General features: G+C 34.4%; 1 protein-coding gene across 1 annotated transcript in view; it reads right to left on the bottom strand.

The window, feature by feature from the left end:
- Positions 1-21,469, bottom strand: part of HFM1 (helicase for meiosis 1) — a 30,824-nt gene that overhangs the window by 6,120 nt on the left and 3,235 nt on the right. Inside the window, exons 4-27 of the mRNA XM_063165731.1 lie at positions 20,911-21,173; positions 19,368-19,415; positions 18,137-18,207; positions 17,532-17,664; positions 16,147-16,298; positions 15,709-15,786; positions 15,404-15,565; positions 14,773-14,973; positions 14,603-14,691; positions 13,915-13,958; positions 13,723-13,824; positions 12,226-12,371; positions 11,719-11,813; positions 10,818-10,951; positions 9,860-9,907; positions 7,833-7,913; positions 7,129-7,220; positions 6,198-6,304; positions 6,065-6,112; positions 5,775-5,872; positions 5,555-5,686; positions 2,627-2,712; positions 1,630-1,713; positions 465-622 (exon numbers count right to left, since the gene is read on the bottom strand). Coding sequence (XP_063021801.1) covers positions 465-622; positions 1,630-1,713; positions 2,627-2,712; positions 5,555-5,686; positions 5,775-5,872; positions 6,065-6,112; positions 6,198-6,304; positions 7,129-7,220; positions 7,833-7,913; positions 9,860-9,907; positions 10,818-10,951; positions 11,719-11,813; positions 12,226-12,371; positions 13,723-13,824; positions 13,915-13,958; positions 14,603-14,691; positions 14,773-14,973; positions 15,404-15,565; positions 15,709-15,786; positions 16,147-16,298; positions 17,532-17,664; positions 18,137-18,207; positions 19,368-19,415; positions 20,911-21,173 — 2,652 coding nt within the window. The remainder of the gene's footprint in view (positions 1-464; positions 623-1,629; positions 1,714-2,626; positions 2,713-5,554; positions 5,687-5,774; positions 5,873-6,064; positions 6,113-6,197; positions 6,305-7,128; positions 7,221-7,832; positions 7,914-9,859; positions 9,908-10,817; positions 10,952-11,718; positions 11,814-12,225; positions 12,372-13,722; positions 13,825-13,914; positions 13,959-14,602; positions 14,692-14,772; positions 14,974-15,403; positions 15,566-15,708; positions 15,787-16,146; positions 16,299-17,531; positions 17,665-18,136; positions 18,208-19,367; positions 19,416-20,910; positions 21,174-21,469) is intronic.

Raw genomic sequence — 21,469 nt, 5'->3', positions numbered from 1 at the left:
AAGACTCTGTTTCTCTTTTCCCATTTGCTCCAAGCATCTCTTAGCCAACTGGAGAATTTAAATCCATCTCTGAGGAGAAAGAAAATATTTCTAAAATATAATTAAAGAAATACAGCTAACAGGAGTAAGTAAAAACTGGTTTATCCATAATTTTAAAAGGTATTTTACTTGTTTTATATTTATGGGGAAATTATTACGACTTTTCCATAATATGACATTGATGTTTAACAGATATTTACACGTGCTTTCTTCAGTGACAAGCACACTGGCATGTTTTGGGGGTTGCTGAATTTTGTGTAGCATTTTAAATGACAACAGTGACTGGAAAATGCTGTAGGATAAAGAATAATTTTGTACTATTAGACATCAGTAGGAAGTATTGAAAATCTGCCTGAAAGTCACAGAACAGATGAAAAATCAACACCATAAAACCATGCGAGGCAAAAAATCCTGATCATACATACATAATTTTGTGATTAATAATGACTTGGTTGTCAGCATCTCCTATGACCAATGTAACATAGTGAAAGTCTGGCGCTGTTCTCTTTGTCTGGAGCTGCTCATAGTTTGTTAATTTGATGGTTACTAAGATTTCTGCCAACGTGTCACTGTATTTGGGAAGCTAGGGAAAATGATACAGAAGACAGAACTGATAAAATATGCAGAGGAAAATATGTGCCCCCCATAAATTTCTATCTGTTGATACAAGCACAAAAACTCAACTTAAGCAATTTGAATTTGTGGTACAATTTTATTTGTTCCTCTGAGACACTGATTTTCAGCACTAACTTGGTGATAAGCTGAATACCCTAAGTTTGATTCAGTACTGAGAATCAAGGACAAATGCAAAGAGAAATACACAAGAATATGATTTGTTATATAGAAATTATATTTTGGCATCCCAACATTCCTCTAGAAGATTTTTATAATTGTTAAATCTTCATTCTGAGAATTGAGCTACTCATCTGGTATTATATCAAGGGAAAAGTAAACTAGAACTGATTGTTATACCAAGAGAATTTCACACATCTATTGAGCTTTTAACTTCAAAAGTGTCTTCATTTCTATCAACTTTAAGGTCACTTTTCAAATTTTGCATTTTAGAAAGCTAGAGTGTCTTTGTGATCCATATGAAGACAAAATGCATATCAGAACCTCAAAGCTCTTGATTACACATAGAACTGTACCCTTCCTTTGAAAGGGCACCAGCTAGGTTAATGTACTAACTTATTGTTTCTCTATATTCCTAAGTGTGCTGTAGAAAATAAACATGCATTGATAGTATTTTAGTTAACTGTATTTGGATGCTTTGCTGTCTCTAGGGTTTGTTTAAATTCAAGATAGAAGAGACCTCTCAGACTCACATATAATGCTAGAATGTGAATGTACTGGTATACATCTGTAACATAAAATGCTATCAACAAGAGAGGCCAATTTATTATGGGGAATGTCTGTTCCAAGGCTCTCCTTTGAGATTTAGGAGTTTCATTCTACCTGCTAAGCTGGCAGGAGGTCACAATATTGTCTGATCTTCCATCTGGGAAGACTCAGAACTGCTTTAAGTCAGGACTTCTTTTTTCATTTAATAAAACCAGCATAAAAACATAAAATAAATATGAAAGAATGTACCTGTTCAATTTCAAGTTCATATTTTGGAAGATGCAAAACAGACTCTTTTATCTGGTTTCCAAAAGGAGGATGTCTGTTTAAAATCTGCAAAGATGTAAATCCAAGGAATCAAAGTCACCTGAGTAATTATGTTAGCAACAAAAGCTCCTTTCACTCTTGGTTCTCTACTGTCATTGATGCCCAGAACAGCAACATTACCAAAAGGAAATTCCAACACTTGTAAAAGTTGCTACTGCTTCAGTTCAGATAATTCAATCACCTACCAATGACTACTCAGGTTTTATATGAGATGACTCTTCTATGCTGCACAAGCTTTAACTAAAACTAAACAAATTACAAGAAAAAACACAAAAGGAGCCAGAATGATAAATCAAATTTCCAAAGTCAAAACAGAAAAACCAAAGTAAGATTTAGAAGTCTGTTATATCTTCCAGAATACTGGAATAACAGCTTCCACAGAAAAGAAGCCAAAAGCCAAAGAACCAGTCCTAGAGTAACATTTACCTTTCCTAAAATAAGAAGTGTTTTGTAGATGATTTAGAAGATTTTTATTCTACTCCTATCTCAAACTTGCAATAATGGAAATTTGGGATTTTCATAATTAAGATACACTAAGAGAAACTGTAAATACATATTCCCTTTTATATTTTTCCAACACTTCTAATAGAGAAGTGCATATTGTCTTTTGTTACAAACCATGTTCATGATGAAATTCTACATATTTAAGCATCTGCTTTCCACAGCCAACCAAATCAGTGAAATCATCATTCACATTAAATTTGCTACAACAAAACATCATACACATTTTCAAGGAAAACCAGCAGCAGCTACACAGTTTTTAAAAATCTACTAGTTAAAATTAATAAATCACCTAAACATCTAAATTTTCCTATGACCATATAGCAAATATATTTAACTATACTGCTTTAACTGCTAACAGTATTAATCCTCAGTATTTTCCCTATCATATTTATCTATGTACAAAATAATAAGTTACCAATTCAAGCTCTCTTGCATTTATGTCTTCAATTTTTTTAAATGATGTCAGCCCAGCATTTACCATAGCATTTGACAATGATACACCTGTGAAAAACACATATACAAGTTTTATGCTGCTAAAGGGCAATGAATAACCTCAAATTATTCTAACAACTGCATTACAGCAGGTAAACCCAAAGCATAAATAACTCTGTTACATTTGATGCAGCTTTCTGCCCAGCAAGTTACTAAACTTATTTTCACTCAAGTATTTCAGTAGTAATTAATTTCTCCATTAGTAAAGAGAAAATGAAATGCAATACAAACCAAACATGAAAATATACAATATTTCAATGATGACAACTTTTGCATTTTCTACAGTAAAACAGATTTTACATCACTTTCTGCAGGAGTCAAGAAATGTGTTCTGTATATATATGATAAAAAAGCATGCCATGCAGTATTCTTTGTCTCAGAATGTTTTCCCTATTCAAGAAATTATTTAATTATGTTAAAATCATAAAGACCTCAATGTTTTTGAACAAGTTAATAATGAAATTCACTGAAAAAGAAGTATTTATTATTATCTTCTACGAGTTATTCCAGCTTTAGCAAAAAACTTTCCCATGGGCATGTAAGCCACAAAAGCAGAGAATTCCACATACACTTTTATTTCTCTTTGTGATTCACCATACTTCCAGTGAGATTTAGACTTATCACAGCTATGAAAAGGCATTTAACTGACCTGGCATTACAGCCTATTATAATAACTGCAGTGATTGTATGTAAAAAATAGTACCAAATACTTAGAATGGGTATTTGGATCCTTCTCACACAGTTCTGCTAAAGAGCTCTGCTAAAGAACGAGTGTAAGAAATCTGAAAATTAAGTGGGAAAACTCTTAAAATACTTTTAGATTGCTTCTTGGAAGACATTACTGTAATCTTATAAGAAAATACTTAACTCAAGAATTTAATACTTTAGAGAAACAGAACACCTTTTTTCTTTTCATGTGTATGTGAACATGATACACATGGGTCTGACTTGGGGAAAGCTTTACCATCTTCCTGCTCCTTTGCAGAAGCTCTGCAGTCTGAATACTGAGAATTCTCAGATATTACTACTTCTGCTAGAGCTGCTCCTTTGTTTCTTTATAACTGAAGCTGAAGATTAACTCTTTTATCCTAATTCCTAAAATGGTAGAAGGATTTCTGCCAGTGAAGAGAATACCAGATGTAAATAAGATTCTTTTCTCTTTATTTTCATCTACACTTCTGAGCAAAACGAATAAAGGGGGGTGGAAATAAAATTGAACAAGTAGTAACGTCATAAATCCTGTATGACAACTGCTCATTATCCTGTCTGTCAGAACAAGCAAACAGAAATCAAACCTACCATTCAGTAACAAGGGGGAGTATCATTATATTATTGGACAGGAGCTGTAGAAATGCAGCAAGAATTCAACTGAAATATCAGTCTCAGTAAGGCCAAGTGTCAGTCAAAGAACTGTCACTCTAATAATGGAAATACTGACTAAAAAGGTGTTTTTAAGGTTCAAAAACAGCACACTGAGCTAAGAGTTTAAAAATTAAGAATTTCTGAATATGCTACATGGTATCAGCAAGTTTCTGGGAACTTAATTTAACTCCAGAAAGAACAGAAGATTAGTAGCCATAGGCAGAGGTTAAAAAATCGTATCATACTACAGGCATCAATTCAGTGTTTGATTCAGGAAAAGAGTGAATGTCAGAGGAATGTTCAAAAGAAGCTTGTGAGGGGAACAAATGACACTTTGGAAGTTAGCAGCTCTTTGTAACATATGCTGCAAGAGCAATGACAGCATAAGAAAAAAGTACCCAGAAAAAGGAAAATTGGACAGAGATGTCTGTATATATACACCTCTTATTAAAAAACTAAACGTGACTTTATTCTAGTGAATATAGTGTACAGGGAAGGATTTGTCTACACTGCAAGTGCCATATTTATCCCACTCATCCTAACTCCACAGAAATGCTGAACATGAGGCAGATTCCTCAGATGATGGTGTCAACATTGCCACAGGTGTGGGGTAGTGGAAATGTGTTCCCAGCACTGTGCACTGTGCTGTGCACAGGCTAACAAGCCCTGCCCTTGCTTTGAATCCACATGAATTACAGCCTCTGCCCTTGAGCAGGAAAGCCTGTAAGGTACTGGACCCGATGGACCTCTGGGTTTAGCCATTCTCTAATTTGCAGATCTCTGTACTACACTCTTCAGCACAGAGCTGATCTATCTCTAAAGAAGAAATACAGAGAATGCTGCAGTGAATTTTGAAAGCATGAAGGTATGATAAGACCAGACATCAAAGCAGGAAGATACACTACTACCTCAAACAAGTATGACTACATTTTTATAAAACAGAAGACTCAAAATTTTCTGAACTCCTTTTCAAATAATTATGACAAGCCTGTACTTCCAGCCAGAAGTTCATTCAATAACAGGATACAGTGAAAGGAAGATCATTAGAAACTTTTGATCATCATGTGTATAAGAACCTCATGCATAATAAATTGATTTATATTTCATGATTCCTATCCTTTTCAATGTGAATTAAAAGGTTTTAATGCATACAAGCAAGAGGACCTACAGCAACTGCTGCCTGGAAAGGAAGACATAGCCTAGTCAGGGACACGCAGTCATATCAATGTGGAATATGCCTGGGATACTGAGAGGAATAGTGAGGAATAAGAACAATTCTGAAATACTTTGAAAGCCTTAAGAAAGCTACTAAAGAGCTTGCTTTTGCAATGGCAGATTCTTCTGGCAACTGTGGTACTCAATTGTGGCAAATAAGTAATTAGCAGACTAATTCAATTATGTACATAGATATCACAGAAATCAGCAGGCTAATTATGAGTTGTGATTCTTTGTCAAGATTACACTTTTATAATTTTTAACTAGTACCTACCAATTTTTTCCAATTGTTTAGACACATGAAGTGAATTTTCCCAAAGTCTGCACCTGAAACACTTTGCTAAAATCAAAGAGTTTAATAAAGCAGAGAAGTTGTTCTTAGATGATGCCAGAAAGTCAGATAGCCCTGTAAAAATAAGATTGACTTATGTTAACAAACTTAATGTAGCTTATTAGGAGATGTACCAGGAAAATAAAATTAAATTTTACCATACATCTAGTAACTCTCAAGCCATTTCTAAATATTCTGCCAGTATCTTGTGTCAAAGTAAAGTCTTGAATAGGAATACATCCCAGCTGAGCCTGAATGAGACTGGAAAAACAATGGGTTTGTAAAGAAAGAACAACATCAAAGTTTTTCATGGGAAAAAAAAGGAAATTCAGAATAGAAACAAAAAATACAAGATCTGGCCCTCTGCAAAATGACAAAAAATTTAGCAGGGACTTCAACAGCCATAAAATGGCAGGTTTTCAATAAAAAATAAAAAGGCAATATAATATTTACCAGTTTACTTTCATTTCTCTTGTTTTTATCTTCCCCTCCATTGGAAACCTATGCATGAAAACAAATATTTTCTAAATTCATTTTATTTATTGTTAAAAAGGTACTTTCAATTTTCTATGTATTTTTTAAATACCTGATTGTTATTTTGTCTTTGTCTTTATTCAAAGTGTTCAATATTTTCTTTTCATTTGTTCTTAACTTCACATCCACAAATTCTGTGCAGTTGGAGATCATTGTAATCTGTAATAATTAAATGTTTTTAGTAATTGCTTTAATTTTCCATTTTTTCTATTACTTCTTCTAATTTTTTTAGAAGAGCATTTAAAAAAATTTATTTCCTCAGCAGTAGGACCATGAAGACACAGTCCGTCAGTTCTTTTTAATACTGACCAACTTTCTTTCCTCTTCCTATAAAGGTCATTAATGAAAGGGGACAATTTTTCTTTCAGCTTTTTGATTACTATTCCAGTTGATGTTATCTAAAATTAACCCCACACCTTACTAACACTTTATACAAGGCAAATACAAACAACTTTTTCTGTTATGTATTTCACCTTGCTTTCTTCACACTTTAACGACAAAGACAGGCACAGGAGAACAAGTGTTCCATTTTTTTCATGGCAAATCTGTTTTACCATAATATTTGCTTGAAAACAAAATGTCTTGTGCTTCAGATAACAACTCATTAGCTGAAAGAAGAAAGTTACTTAAAACAGAAAGACAACTCCCTTAAAAGTAAAACCTGCTCTTGATGCAGCTGTTTTTTCAACAAATAAAACCTACTACAGCAGAAAATATTAAGGCTTTTAGTACATAAACAGAACAGCTTCAGCAACTTTGCATTTTCATAAGCAAGGTTAGTGAGTGAAGAAAGAGTTGGGAATCAAAAGATCTCAAAGTACAAAGTCTCAAAAATACTCCATATAGAATTTAATTAAATGTGTTCTCTAAAACTTTATACAAATAAAGCTTAAGCTCTTTAAAATAAATAACACCTTACTCTTCTTTTCTTAGACTGTTTAAAAATAATTGAACATATGTAATTTAAAAAAACCTCAAATTACCAATTCATTTAGTGTCTCAGTTCCCTTCATTGTGAAAAACTGCTTCACTGTATCAAATGCAATGTAATACCACGCCATTAATCTTCCAGTCTCTGTAAAAGAGGAATATACCATAAAAAAAAAAGTTTGTCAAGTATATTTTAGTGGCTTAGAGTTTTTTAAGCCACAAAATTAAATTAATTTTCTTATTCCAGGCCTCTGTGAGATTTACCCCCACTACTCAGTATGTCATTGTCCCCAGCTGTGAGATGGACATGACTGATCCAATCACAGAGTGCCAGTGGCAATTCTCTCCAATGGAGATGAAGTCCCAGTAACACACCAGGCAGGGAACTGTGGTTGCTAAGAAGCCAAACACCTCTAGCAGAGGAGTCCAGAGAAGAGCAGGTATTGATAAAACCTGTCCTTCCTTGCACTGTGCCACAACCAATTATCCTGACACAGTGTTCTGCAATCTTCTAATGTGCAACAAATTTTAAGCAACAAGAGAAGATCTATTCATAAAAAAAGATTAAGAGAGTGAACATCCACGACTTGGTCAAGAAACTTGTCCAAATATTCCACTCAAAAAGTCCCTCAGATTTTACTCTCTACTACATTTGTGTACTCTTATTAATGAGTCACAAGGGTAGCTGAGATCCTTCACAGTTCACTACTATCTCTACATCACTCCTGAAAATTAGTTTATTTGAAAAAAGTATTACCTGTTGGTTTGAAATTATTTGCTTCATCCATCCTGATCAAATCAAAAGCTGATAAATCATTTAAGTTCTTCAGACACAGTTCTGTCAAAAATTTGAAAAATGTTTTCTGCATGTACTAAAAATACCTTATCCATGTACAAACCACAAACATCATCATCAAATGGTATGAATGTATACCCAAGTAATTCCACTGAACACAAGTAAAGGTTTTGGAATCCTCCTATTAAAGTTGGTGGCTAACTTTTCTCTGGGGAACCTCACTGAAAGATAACTGATAAGGACAAGCCAACTCTTTTTCAGTAAGGTAAAAGTTGCAAAGGAAAAGAAACTAGATGCTGGAACATAGGTTGCCATATTCAATTTTGAATGACAGATTAGAGAACCCACAAGCACTTACACAAAAGACTTTTGCTACAGAGTTAACACTGAAATGGTCCACATTTCAAATACCCACAAGTATTCATGAATCTTTCATTAGAAATTTTCATGCTGCATTTGTATTTATTTCACTAAACCTGTTGTGTCAGGTATCTGCATAAGAATGACCAAAGTGCTTTTGGTCTCTCTTTTTCAAGACCAGGGCAACATTCAGAATTTAAAAGTCAGTTAGAACAGCACTCAAAGAGATAGTTCCCCAAGCAATCCTTCACTTTACACATGAAATATATGAAAACATTATATACATTACTACAAAATATTTCATATTGTAAGGAAGAGGAGCTAGTTTTTAACATCAGAATTGCCACACTAAAAAAGCATTAATTGAATTCTTCTAGCACTATCTGTACATATTAAACCATGCCTTCTCCCACAAAGGCTTGTTTAGGTAGTATCACACTTCATTCCCTCTATTCCTTTCAACCTACATGGCAAGAACAGAAAACTCCTGATGTAAAAGACAGAAAAATATAGAAAACTACTGAAAAGGCAAAATTTCTTACTGATAAGTACTCCTCTTTTCACTGTCTGCAAGTCAGAGTCAATGTCTCTCACAATTGGGGACCTCAAGTAGCAAAATGTAGCAAATGTACTGTGTTCCTGAAGGCCCTTGAAACCCTTACCCAATGAACAGCCCCAGCATCATTCTGTGAAGCCCAAAATCAATCACAAATGTTTCCTACACAGTTATGTTAAAAATGTCTAAGTGGAGTCCAAGTACAAGCTATACAAATTTCTGGGCATTTTATCTGTCCATGTTTTAATGGACCAGACCATCCTGCAGATATTTCAGCTCCAAATGGTCTGGATGGACATGAGGAGTTTCACTGAAGAAAGAAAATTGTATTTGTAGATTTGCACAACTTGATAGCAAGTACTCTTTTATAAATATATTAACATTTAAAGTACCAGAAAACTTACATTAAAATAAATTAACAAAACCACCTGAAGAGTTGTATGCTATTTCTGTATTTAAAGTTAATAGGCATCAATTGCCAAACGATTTTGTCCACTGTATATTTTCTAATGGAATTGCAAATAGCTAAAATGCAGTATTTTTTAAAAAAGGTTAATAACTGGGTTTTATTCAAGTGTTAGCAAAAAAAAGCCTCTTAAATTCATGCAATTTTAAATTGTTTCTGGACAGGGCAAAGATATTTACATTTTATATCCTTTGTTTTCAAGGCTAAATTTATGAATCGAAGATGACATTTTCTGAAAAGAACTTTTTTGAAAGTATAGTAACAGAAATTAATAAAAGCAATTGAGATCATTGAAAGGAAAATTAGGAAGAATGATGAACAATCAAAATTAAAGTGTTCTGCTTCATATTTCTGAGTATGTATATGGAGATGAGGTAGGTAAAGGCATTTAATGGTTTTCCTCTACTCAAGAAAATTTCTTCTACCGGTTAAAAGGTACTGATAGTATTTCAAAAACATTAAAAACAAAATAGAATTAATAACATACAGTAAATTACATTTGTCCTGCAAATAGCTCCATTGAAATTAATGGACATAGATAATAAACATGGGTGAACCTGACCTAAATTGTAACATTTTACTGAAAAAAAATAAGAAGCCACTTACCTTGTAATTTTGCTTCAATTCCAACTTTATCTAATCCAGATGAAAAACCTTCATGGCAAAGACAAAAGTAGTTTTAACCTAACATATCATAACCTAGTACTATCATACACTTTCTCCCCAATGTCATCACCCATTAAAACTGATTTGCTGATTTTTCGGAAGCAGATAAATACCCCAAAGTGTAATATGTGGGAATATTTATTATACTGCAAACAAGTCAGAAGTCTTACAAGGTGTAACTCTCTAAGTATCACTAAGAGACTTGTAGAACAGATGTGCAAAGGTAAAAGCTGCAAACATTCCCACATGTAAAATATCAAGAGTCCTAAAAGTTTCAGAAATGTCAGTAGAAACTTCCAGGTACAGTTTTCTTATTTTGGAATATAGGAAGCCACCTAAATTGTAACACCCATTCAAGTACTGGATGTGCTATGTTCCAGCTATAAATCCTTATAAAAATTGTCTACAGCAATTACTCAATGACTTCAAAATCAGGGGTAGAACAAGTGGTCGAGAACAAAGATATGGTCAGGGCTGGGGACTGGGAGAATGTTCTGGACAAGACAAACTGAAGACACTGGAATTAAGATAACTAGAATTTTATTCTAGACAAAATGATCAAATACTAGACTAGTCTTTTTCTTAGCAGATTACATATTCAGCAGTGCAAAATACATTATGGCTTGATATTGTATTAATACATGGTCCAGCATATTAAGATAAAAAGAAATGGATTATGAAGTTGTAAATGGCTTCTTCACAGTTTTAAAATGTTATACCATGCTGAAACTCCCACTGCTTATGTTAAAGAACAAAATGTTACAGGCCACATTGCACATCTTGTTTTCATCACATTATGAAATAACAGTCCCTAAGAAAATTATAGAAACAAGTAATATGGACATAACACACCCTAGTGCCATAGTTAGATGAATTAAAGAAATAAAACCAAACAAACCATAGTGAGCTGGATTTTTTAAGGCTCTAATGTACAAGAATGTTGATCGTATCCATTCCAAAGCTACACTGACATCTGTGACAGTATGTAGCACTATTTCTGCATTTAAGTGTTCAACAAGGTGCCTGTGCAAGCTAATGCAAAAAAACAACAGTTAAGGACTTTTTCCAATGAGCAATACAAAAAGTGCTAAAACTAATTTTTGGGAATAAACAAAATTAAACAAACTCCTCCTCCCAAACCACAACTGTTCACTGTAATCAGTGAAATTGATGGAACACAGTAAAGATTATGTAAGTAATCAACAATGTAATTTGTTTATTATGGCCTAATGCCTAGCAAGCAAAAATAAACTGTCAACTGTGAAGTTCCACATTTACTAGAAAACAAAGTTACATACATTTAAAAATTGCAGCATAGACATTCTGTGCTGTTGATATTCTAAATATATTTGAAAAATTAAATGTTAACAAAAGTAAATGAGTAAAATTTCTTATTTTACCTTTTAGCATCCTAACTTTCCCACATATTTCTCATGATAATCTGTTAACAGCAAATATAGGTCTAGTACTTCCCAGACTCTATAATCTAGAAATTCAGATTGGGCTGCATTAAATTCCTGCTCTTTGTCTTTGTAATAAATACTCTTTCAGCTTCCTCAGTTTTCCAGCAGGAATCTAATTTTTCTTTTGAGCTTAAGATGTCCTAAAGATTCTTTTGGCTGATAGAAAAAGAGACCACTAACTACTGAATAGCTTGGCTTTATTTTCCTTAATTCTTTCTTAACTTCTTCTAAACGGACAAAAGCAGAGCCCAAAACCATGTGAAGAAAAACACATTCTGTAGAAACTCTGAAGTTTAGCTACTATCTACAGAGTCTCATAAAAACATACTTAGTTACCTGCTCTCTATTATATCAGCACCATTTAACAGCTGTACATATCTCTCCCTGGTACTGCAACGAGTCATGATAACTGCTGTGGCGGTAGTGTCAAACTGGAAAAGAAAACCCCACATAAAAGCTGCTCTTGAGTTCTTAGAAAAAACCACAGTTGAATATGCATCACATACCTGCTGAATCCACTAAAACTCTTTTCTCAAAATCCTGTCTGAAATATACTGTATGCCAGTTTTCTACTTTTTCTCTAATCCTCATTCACTATGTAACCCAAATGTAATCTTCAGATCTTTTTCTACTGCAAGGTGAAGCAGTGATTTTTGATGGACAATACAAAAGTAAACAGATTTCTTTCTCAACAGAAAAGTTACCTAGGAGTAATTTAAGTATTAATAACTCTTTAAAAACCAAATGCTGCAGTAAAATTCCTGGCATTGTACTTTCTTCTGCAAGAATAGCTTCTACGAATTTGCCTATAGACAGCATCAATACAGTAAAACATTCACTTACCTGAGGCCTTCCAGCTCTCCCAATCATTTGCAGAATATCAGTTTCACTGTACTCTTGAAACACTCCTCCAACATAATGCATTGTGGATTTTATAACCACCAGGTGTGCAGGCAGATTGACTCCCATAGCTAAGGTGCTAGTAGTAACTACATCAGATCAAAGTATATGAACACCATCAAAATGTCTGGCAGACTCTAATCAAGCAGCAAATAGGTAACTTAACTCTTGATGCCTAAGAGTTCTTAGTTTCTAGTGGAATCAGTGGGCACCACAAAGAAATTATGTAGATTACAGACAACTACTTACATAACAGTTTCTGTGTATCTGATCATCAGCATTCATTTGTTCTCGTATTCTTTAACAAATTAAATCCAGATACTTTTACTTAAACATTCCTTTATACTTGGAGATAATCCAGAATATGACCCATGTTCAATATAACAGACACACAATGCAGAAACTTTACTCTGATTTCTTCAAGGGTATGTATTTGAATAGAGCCATGGCTTCATCTTGCCTAGTAGTGGTCAATATTAAGATATATTTTTAAAATCATCAGTCATTAGCATTGTTTATACCCATGGCACCAAACCAGAACCATCACCAATACTATCACAGCACTTTACCAATACACACTCTCACACAGAAAACATCAGTCAAGTATGTGGCAAGTGATCTTACACTCATGTTTCCTAATTCACTTTCTCCAGAGAACATATGGAGTGCCAAGAATTCAACACAGAAAGCCAGTCATATGGGCCTGCTGATATTACTATTCTGCTAGGAAAACACAGGATTGTTGAAATTTCCAATTCTTTTGGAAATGAAATGAAAATTAAAATTAGTCATTAAATTATTTTTTCTTATGATCATTGTAACAGGTAAGAAAAAAATCCACAAATCATTTAGTGTTGCATATGAGCAACACAGACAATTCCCCATAGGGTCTGGATCTTTTTTTACAGGAAAAGAAAGCCCAGATGAGATGAGACAATCACACCTAAGATCTCTTCTCATTTCACATAACAACAGACGGAATACTTCTTAGGGACCTCCCCATCAGTCACAACAGCTTGCATGGGAGTTTGAAAATAGCATCCTGCCCACCTAAGATGTATAAATGTAGATGATTACCTTCAGGGAAGCCACAGGTGCAAAGAAAACTTCTTGGAAACTCAGAGGAAAGATTCACTAGCACAGAACTCTCCACCCCAATGGGAGAGCTCAATGGTAGGAAAAGGAAACAGACACGGCCAGATCTACATGGACATAGGATGGGGATGACCTCCATGTGTGGTGAAAAGAAGTTCTATGGTCTTTACTAACAGTGCATATGTAGGCTCACAAGGTAAAAGTACAGGGGAAACAAAAACACCTTCACCTGGATTTCACAACTTCCAAAGGTTAAGCAAACTACAGAACCATAAAATATTACTTCCAAACTGCAATCTTCTCAGGATACAAAAATGAAATTTTGGCTAAGTTAATTTTACTTACAAAGTACTGGCAAGTCTCCTACAGTAAAAGCTCCTTCAATTATTTTTCTGTCTGATATCTCCATACCCGCATGATGATAAGCCACACCATAGGTCAAAAGCTCTGATAATGAAATTATATATACATCATTTGACTAGGTTTTCTCAAGCAAATATTCAATCACAGAACAGAGAAGTTGTAGGTTATATTTACCTCTCAGTTTGGAGTCCTTCAATGAATTTGCAAACCCCTGTAATCTATGCAACACATACAAACAACAACAACAAAAAAACAAATTAAAAAACATACCTTCTTTGGTTATTTTCAACCACCCTTCCCATCCTCAGAGAGAACAGATTGACTCTCTGGGGCACCTATTGCAGCTTTTCGAGCCTGGTCATCTTTCCAAGTGACAATCAACAATCCTTATGTGTTGTTCACATAAAGCAAATAAGATCCTATTTTAGTTCCAAAGCCAGGAGTAGCTTCTGCAGCTGCCATGACTAGGCAACTCTGGAGTAAATAATAATTAATATGGCTGTATTTATTAACAGTATCTGAAAAAATAAAGACAACTTAAAAATTACTAAAGTAACACCCAATTCAACTATTCATATGCTTCATATTTGCATTACAAGGTCTCAAGGGGCATAAGAATTAGCATTTTTACATTCAGAAAGCAGCTTTGAGAAACAACGTTTGTGAAAGGTATCCTAAAATTCTGAGAAGCAAATAAAACTTCCCAAAAAGAGCACCAATTTACCAAAAAGAATGTCAACTGTGATGATTTTGTTGCACACTCCTCTGCTAGAAACTGTATTAGCTCAACAGCTTTCTTCACAGATATCACAGGTTTACTAAAATGTACAAACACTTATTTCCAATTTAAATAGAAAAATACCTTTGTTTCTGTTCTATACTCAGTAGAAATTTAGCATCTTTTGCAAGAACAGAAGCAGCCTGCTGTACTCCTTTTCTTGTGGCACAAAACTATAAATAAAAGATATTTTTTTGAATCAAAACTTTCAAGAAAGAAATAATTTCAAACATGATAAAAAAAAGCTGCTGTACCACAAGTGCTGGTTTTTGCTCCGAGTATGTTTGTATAATGCTAGCGATCTTGTAGTTAAGAGTTAAGTCAAATTTGAATTCTGTCTGATTGTCACTGCAAGGAAAACCAAGCACAATTTTGCGTAGCTTCACTGGTCGTTGATCCTCATCTATTTTCAGGCACACAGCAGGCATCTTACTATCTGAAAGCCATTCTGCAATCTTTAAAAAAAGTAGAACAGAAAACATAAATTTCTTCTTTTAATTGTGCTCCAGCTCTAATAGCATCACAGAAAAATTAACTTAGCTATTTCACGTGTAAACTACTAACACAATTATTTATCTTTTAAAATCATAGGTGAGGGTCTGCTTTTTGCAGGACCAATATAATTTGAATTGAAACCTCTAATCTGTTGTGATTTGCACATAAGAGGCAAAAATCACAAGTAGAAATCTAAAACCAAAGCATGTCCATACATGGCTGACATTTCCATATGGTTGAAGGTAATCTTACATTAGCAGCAGCCTCATACCTGTCATCAGATGACAGCTTAGAAATTACTATTTTGCTATCAATCTAAAATTGTAATTCCAGACAAATTTTATAAAACACAACTTCATTGATCAAAATGCATTAAAAGGTAACTCTTACATCTTGAGTATTTGGGATTGTTGCAGAAACAGCTACAAATCTCAAGGGAGGAACAGTGTCATGTTTCTCTAAGTGACGCCAAAGAGAAGACTGAATAGTTTTCATCCGACTGACTACAACTTCCAAAGTTGCGCCGCGGCTTTCATCCTTTATAACATGTACCTATCAGGAATTTTAAAAGATGTGCTAAATATTTTCCAGTTACAATCTGGACATGTGCTAAATACATTTAATATTTTCTAAAGTTCCTTTTTATCTTCACAAAAGATAAAAAGCAGTGCATAAATCCTCATGCATTTTCTTACCTCATCGATGAGAAACAGTCGCACAAGCTGGACTATAGAGTTGTCTCTCCACCTTCTAGTCATGCTATCCCACTTTTCCTTGGAGGAAAAAAACAACACATCAAAACAACAACAGAAGCTGAAAGATGTTTTAAATGCCAACACAAGCCACAACTATAGTACATGAAGACATGCCTAAACTGATTAAATCTTTAAACAGAAACAGATTAATTCAAGCTAATGCCATCTATGTTTCATCTGGCTCATTATTATATTACTAACTTTTTTTTATATGAACTGTGAGTGTGTACAGCAGTGTGCAGACAAACAAAAGGATCATAAAATCACTGTCTATTACCAAAAAAAAAAAAAAAAAGAGCAGTCCTTGCAGCATACAATTAGAAGACCACTAATGTCTGTTTATTCTAAGTTCTTGTAAGAACTGGGAATGAAACCTACAGGAGTAGTGATGATAATGTCAGCATGATGTATTTCAAATAAATCATCCATCAGTGTATCGCCTGTCAACTCCTTGCAGGTGAGTCCTATAGGTCCAAATTTTTCTTTCCAGTCATCAAAACGCTGACTGCATAGAGCTTTTATTGGAGCCACTAAAAACAACACCAAATAATGAGAATTAAATCAGGAAAACCAAATCTTCAACTGTATTAGAAATGTATGCATTAAGTTTCTTCTGTAAGATGCCTTCTTGAATTTAATTTCCCTAATTTTCTGCTTTGCTTCCAGAACCATAAAATCTGTAACTGGTGTTCCTGTTCTTCTTATCCTGCTCCATGTGCACAATGTTGAGCTTTGGGCCCTAGTTCTTCCCATCAGCAGGCAGAAACAGAACCCTTTAATTAAGATTATTTATGCTCTCTCTTAATCCTTTATCCTGTTGGGTTTGATTTTTTTTTTTCAGTACCACATGGAAACAATCATTCAGCTATCAAAGGTTTTCTCACAGATGGAAGAAACCACAGGAAATACATCTTTTCTAATGGAACATCATACAAATACAACCTTTTACCAGTTAAGAATGATTTGAATACTCTGTATTCAGAGAACAAAGTATAAGTAAGAAACCATCCAAGAGCAAGAGACAGAACTTTATTTCTTCTGGTTTTCTATCAAAATCAAATGGACAGTTAGGTGTAGGGTCATATGAAGCAGCTAACACAGCAGGTAGCAGTTCTCATGAACAGAGTCCTAAAACAATCTACTTATATTTTTTTTTCCTGAGAATACACACTGTACTTTTGCAGACACTTTTTTCCCAGAAATCAGACATCATTCTCAATAAGGACTGATATTCGTAATACATGTCACTGGTGTGAGTATCTCCAAGTATTTACATATTTCCTCACAGATCAGTTAAATTCACAAAGATCACAGTTCTGGTGAGGTAGTATCCAGAAAATAGCAGGAAACTTTGCCAGGTAAGTGAATACTGAAAAATTTGATCCTCAGAGCAACAGCCAGCCATACAAAAGATAGTGTCAGCCAGAAACCATGCATTAAGAATTTTTAATTTCCTTTGCCTCCTCCTTACCTTTTCGTGTACGTCTCGCTTTCTTGGAGGACAAACTTATACAGGACTTCCTGATTTTTATTTGTATAAGCAATGCTGAACACTACAATTACACAATGCTGTTAAATACTAATAATAATTGCAATGGTACCACAAATAAACACTAAATCAACTTTTTAAAGAATGAAGCAGGTTGCAATATCTTAATGTATTTAATCTCAATATTATTCCTGGACTCACTCCAGATCTCTGTGTTCCCAGAATGACATTTTCTGTTCTGTCACCAAAATATTTAAAGCTGCATAATACTTACTGTAAACAACTTTAATGTTTAACCAAGGCAGTGGGGCTTCCATGAGTAATCTGGTAATAGCTAGTTCGAACATTACAGTCTTTCCAGAGCCAGTTGGAGCACAAATCACAAAGTTCCTATCTGTATATAAAAGCTAGGAAAGAATTGTCCTATTATTTTTTCAATAATGACAAATGAAAGATTTCATGGCTGTGCTTCCTTTTCACATATTTTATCCTTCACCACCTTAGAAGCCAAGTGTGTCCATGTCAAGCTCCCTCATTTTCCTCTGACAAGATTGATTCCTCCCTCTTTCCTCCTCTGCATTGTCACTCACCCATGTCACTCATTTATAACCCTTCCTCCTCCTTGCAAATATATTACCAATCTGTATGCATAAAAATAATTCTCATCTTAACATAAAAGTATTTTAAACTGAGAAAAACACTTTTTAAAGTTCTTCTGGTCTCTTCTCCCAGCTAAGCACAACCCTGATAAACTATTCTAGGAAGAGGTTCTAGATATATTATAGTTTTCTAATCTCTTTTATGTTCTGAATATCACAGTTCCACTTAAATTTATCTACAAAGCACTACTTGCAGCTGCAGTTTATGTTCCATACTTACATCATCCAAAGCTTTTGACTGTGCATAGTTAAAATATGGGAACTCCTTAAAAATACTTCTAAATTGGGTTGCTTGAGAGCATTAAGGAATTTAAAACACTAGAGCATAAATTATAAAATTGTAGGAATGTAAATGCATCTTGTCCTTGCAATCTAAATGCAAACTTAAAACATACCATAATATTACACAGGCTTGTAAAAAGTTATCCAAAAGTAACCTATTAAATGTTTCAGTAGTTTTAGATTCTTGGTGTGCCATATATAAAGTAAGAAACAATTTTCCATATCACTGAAAAAAACTCATCTTATTTGAACCAAAGCAGTTAAAAATAGGTAAAGAAAAGCAAGTAACATTAGAATAAGGAAAATAAGGATTTAAAAAAAATACTTATTTAAAATTCCTGCTCTAAATAAGTGATTTATTTTCAAACTACAAAGCATTAATGATCCTTAATTGGTAAATTCACAACAATGAAATTCTTACTAATTTTGAAAACTGTGACTTTGTAAAGCTATTTATATGAACTTAAGGTGCCTAAATTCGGACATTTCCTCTTCCTGATATATAACCTACCATTTGAAAGGTTCCTAGAAACAAAATATTGAAAAGAGTGTGTAAAAAACCCAGAAATCTAATAGATATAGATGAATACTTGGTTATACTTCATGTTCAAGGCAGGGCCAAGAAGAAAGAAAATTATGGTAAAATCTGCTTAAAGAATGGAAATACAGTATAGGCACACTACAACATAGGTACAGACCAACAAGGAATATGTTAAATAAATTTTCTTCAAAGACAATGGGACAGAAAGTAAGATACAGTTTTCCTAATAAGCCTACATAATAATAAATTTTTCCTTTACTTAAAGTGTGTGGAGATATATGTGTATATGTGTGCTTGCATAGAAAATGTCTGAAATATATATTATGCAAATTAAAATTTTACATTTTATATTTTAAAAAGAAAGTTTTGAGGATGAAATTTGAATGCTTGAAATAAGAACAAGCTTTCTTAAGAATGAATGATCTGCAAGTTGTCTTATTTCAGTCTTGCTTTGGAAATCAAAAGAAACATCTATTCAACATTTGATTCTCAGCATTATGCTATGAATTGAAACTGTTACAATGTAATGCATTAATTTCTATGCCTACAAATCAAACATAATAATTTTGCAAATGTAAAAGCAGTGTAATAAAATCAGGAAAACCAGACCCAGCAAATACAAGGATACGTATTTCTGTAACAGCCCTCAAAATTTCCAATTTTCTTCCTGTAGTTCCTAAAGAAGTAAAAAACAGTACATTGAAAAAATAAGACTCATTTCCAGCCAATAACCATGAAAAGTATTTTCCTGACCCCAAGCTGTGTTCTGTAAGGAGCTTCAAGGCTGCAAGAAGGTCCAGGTGATAGAAAGGAGAAGATGGGATTGGACAGGGAGGTCACTAGCTCATCATTTAAAAAGGCCATAGTGGTGGCCCTTTCGTGAACTCACTCCAGTTAAAGGCTATCTTGCATGTACCAGAGACTCAAAACTTGATGCAGTATCTAGTTGTGGTGTCAGAAGTGCCAAGAAAGGGATAATCACTTCTCTAAACCTCCTAGCTTTGTTCACAAAGGCCAGGATGCTGGTGCCTTTGTTACTGCAGGGACACGCTGCTCACTCAGGTTCACCAAGCTGCTCACCAGGCCCTGGGCACTTTTCCATGAGCTGCCCTCAGTCACACCATCCCAGAGGAACCCGGGGGTTCTCCTCTTTCCCTGGGGCAGGACTGTGCATTTGTTCCTGCTGAATTTGATGAGATTGCTGTCAGCCCCTGCTGCAGAGCACACCCCTGCAGTGCTCCCCTTGGCACTGGGGCAGTGTGACCCCCTCACCGCCCCCTCTGAGCCTGGCCAGCCACTCTGACAGCAGGCAGTGGCTGATGCACTCCCGGTGCCCCACGTGGGTACCAGAATGCTGTGGGACTGCTTTCCAACCTCTCTGTGGGATGAAAACCCTTGCTGAAGGCAAAGTGAACGGTACCCACTGCTGGCCCCTCACCCACAAATCCAATCACCACTGCTCATACAGCAATCAGAGGAATAACCTTGCTTTCCATTCCTGACCTTCCAAATCCCATCCTAAGCCACTGCTCTGCCCTACATTTTTCTGCTAGAACTAATTTTCTACTCCATATTTCTGTAGTAGTCAGGCATATAAGGTACATTCCACAGGTGTCTCACATCCCAAAAAGTTTAAAATCTAGAAATAAACTGCACTTACTTAAAAACTATTAAAAGACAAAAATAATTTCTAAACCACGTATTTTATAATTTCATCAAAATCTCACCACTTCCCTCCATTTTCTAGGTATCTCCTACTTAAAATATATTTCTACAAAGATACAAATATGAGCCACACCACAAATAAACATTTAATTTTCAATTTCTGTTTTCAAATGAAGGTGAAATTCTTTACCACACAAAGTGACAAGGCTGTTTTTTTTTCAAATTGCTGAGGGGATGCGAAATGACATTTTCAAACAGGTTTACATGACTTAGCACTTCTGAAAATGTGAATCTTCTTCATAAATTGTTTAGCCAGTTCATATTAAACAACAATGCAATCAAGTTCCACAGGACTGCAATACGTTCTATCAATTTTAGCCAATTATCTCACTTTGAGCTGGTGGGAAAATGTTCTTCACTCTTCCTCAGATCTTGGATACCCTTTATTATTATGTACCAAAGACAGACAATGGACTGTTTTTCTTGAAATAGATAAAAATAATTACCTGTCACATCCAGAATCTCTGAAGCATTAGAAAATGATTGAATTTTAATTCCATTTTCAGACACAATCTCCTCATTATTTACCCTATGCAAAGTAAAATCTGAATCTTTAGTTATTGGAGCATGATGATTATTCCTCAAAAAACCTTCTTTTGTCACTTTCATGTTTTCACTTGTATTTAGGTAAGTACCAATTTCTTTCACATCAACAGAACCAGCTTTAAATTCTGTATTTTTATGCACATTGCCAGACGTTTTAAATAAGCTGCAAAAGACCCAAAACTTTCATTAGCTTGTTGTAATGTTACAGTTTATCTAATATTTGAAAAATACTAAATATACAATTGTATTAGCAGCAGAACTAGTAAGATAAATAGTAAAATTTTATCTAACTTTATCTAATCTGACCTAAAGACTCCTTTCAAGATACATTTTAACTTCACTTTCGTTGCAGAAAGAACATGAAAGAATAAATTGCTTGTGCAGATGGGCTCTGACTCCTAATAGCAGATTAATTCTGAGCTTCTGCATCATTAAAACCAATAGAGACATCCAGGTTCT

The sequence above is a fragment of the Melospiza melodia genome, chromosome 11 (genome assembly GCF_035770615.1).
Source record: "Melospiza melodia melodia isolate bMelMel2 chromosome 11, bMelMel2.pri, whole genome shotgun sequence".
Lineage (NCBI taxonomy): Eukaryota > Metazoa > Chordata > Aves > Passeriformes > Passerellidae > Melospiza > Melospiza melodia.
This window is presented reverse-complemented; position numbering and strand designations above follow the sequence as displayed.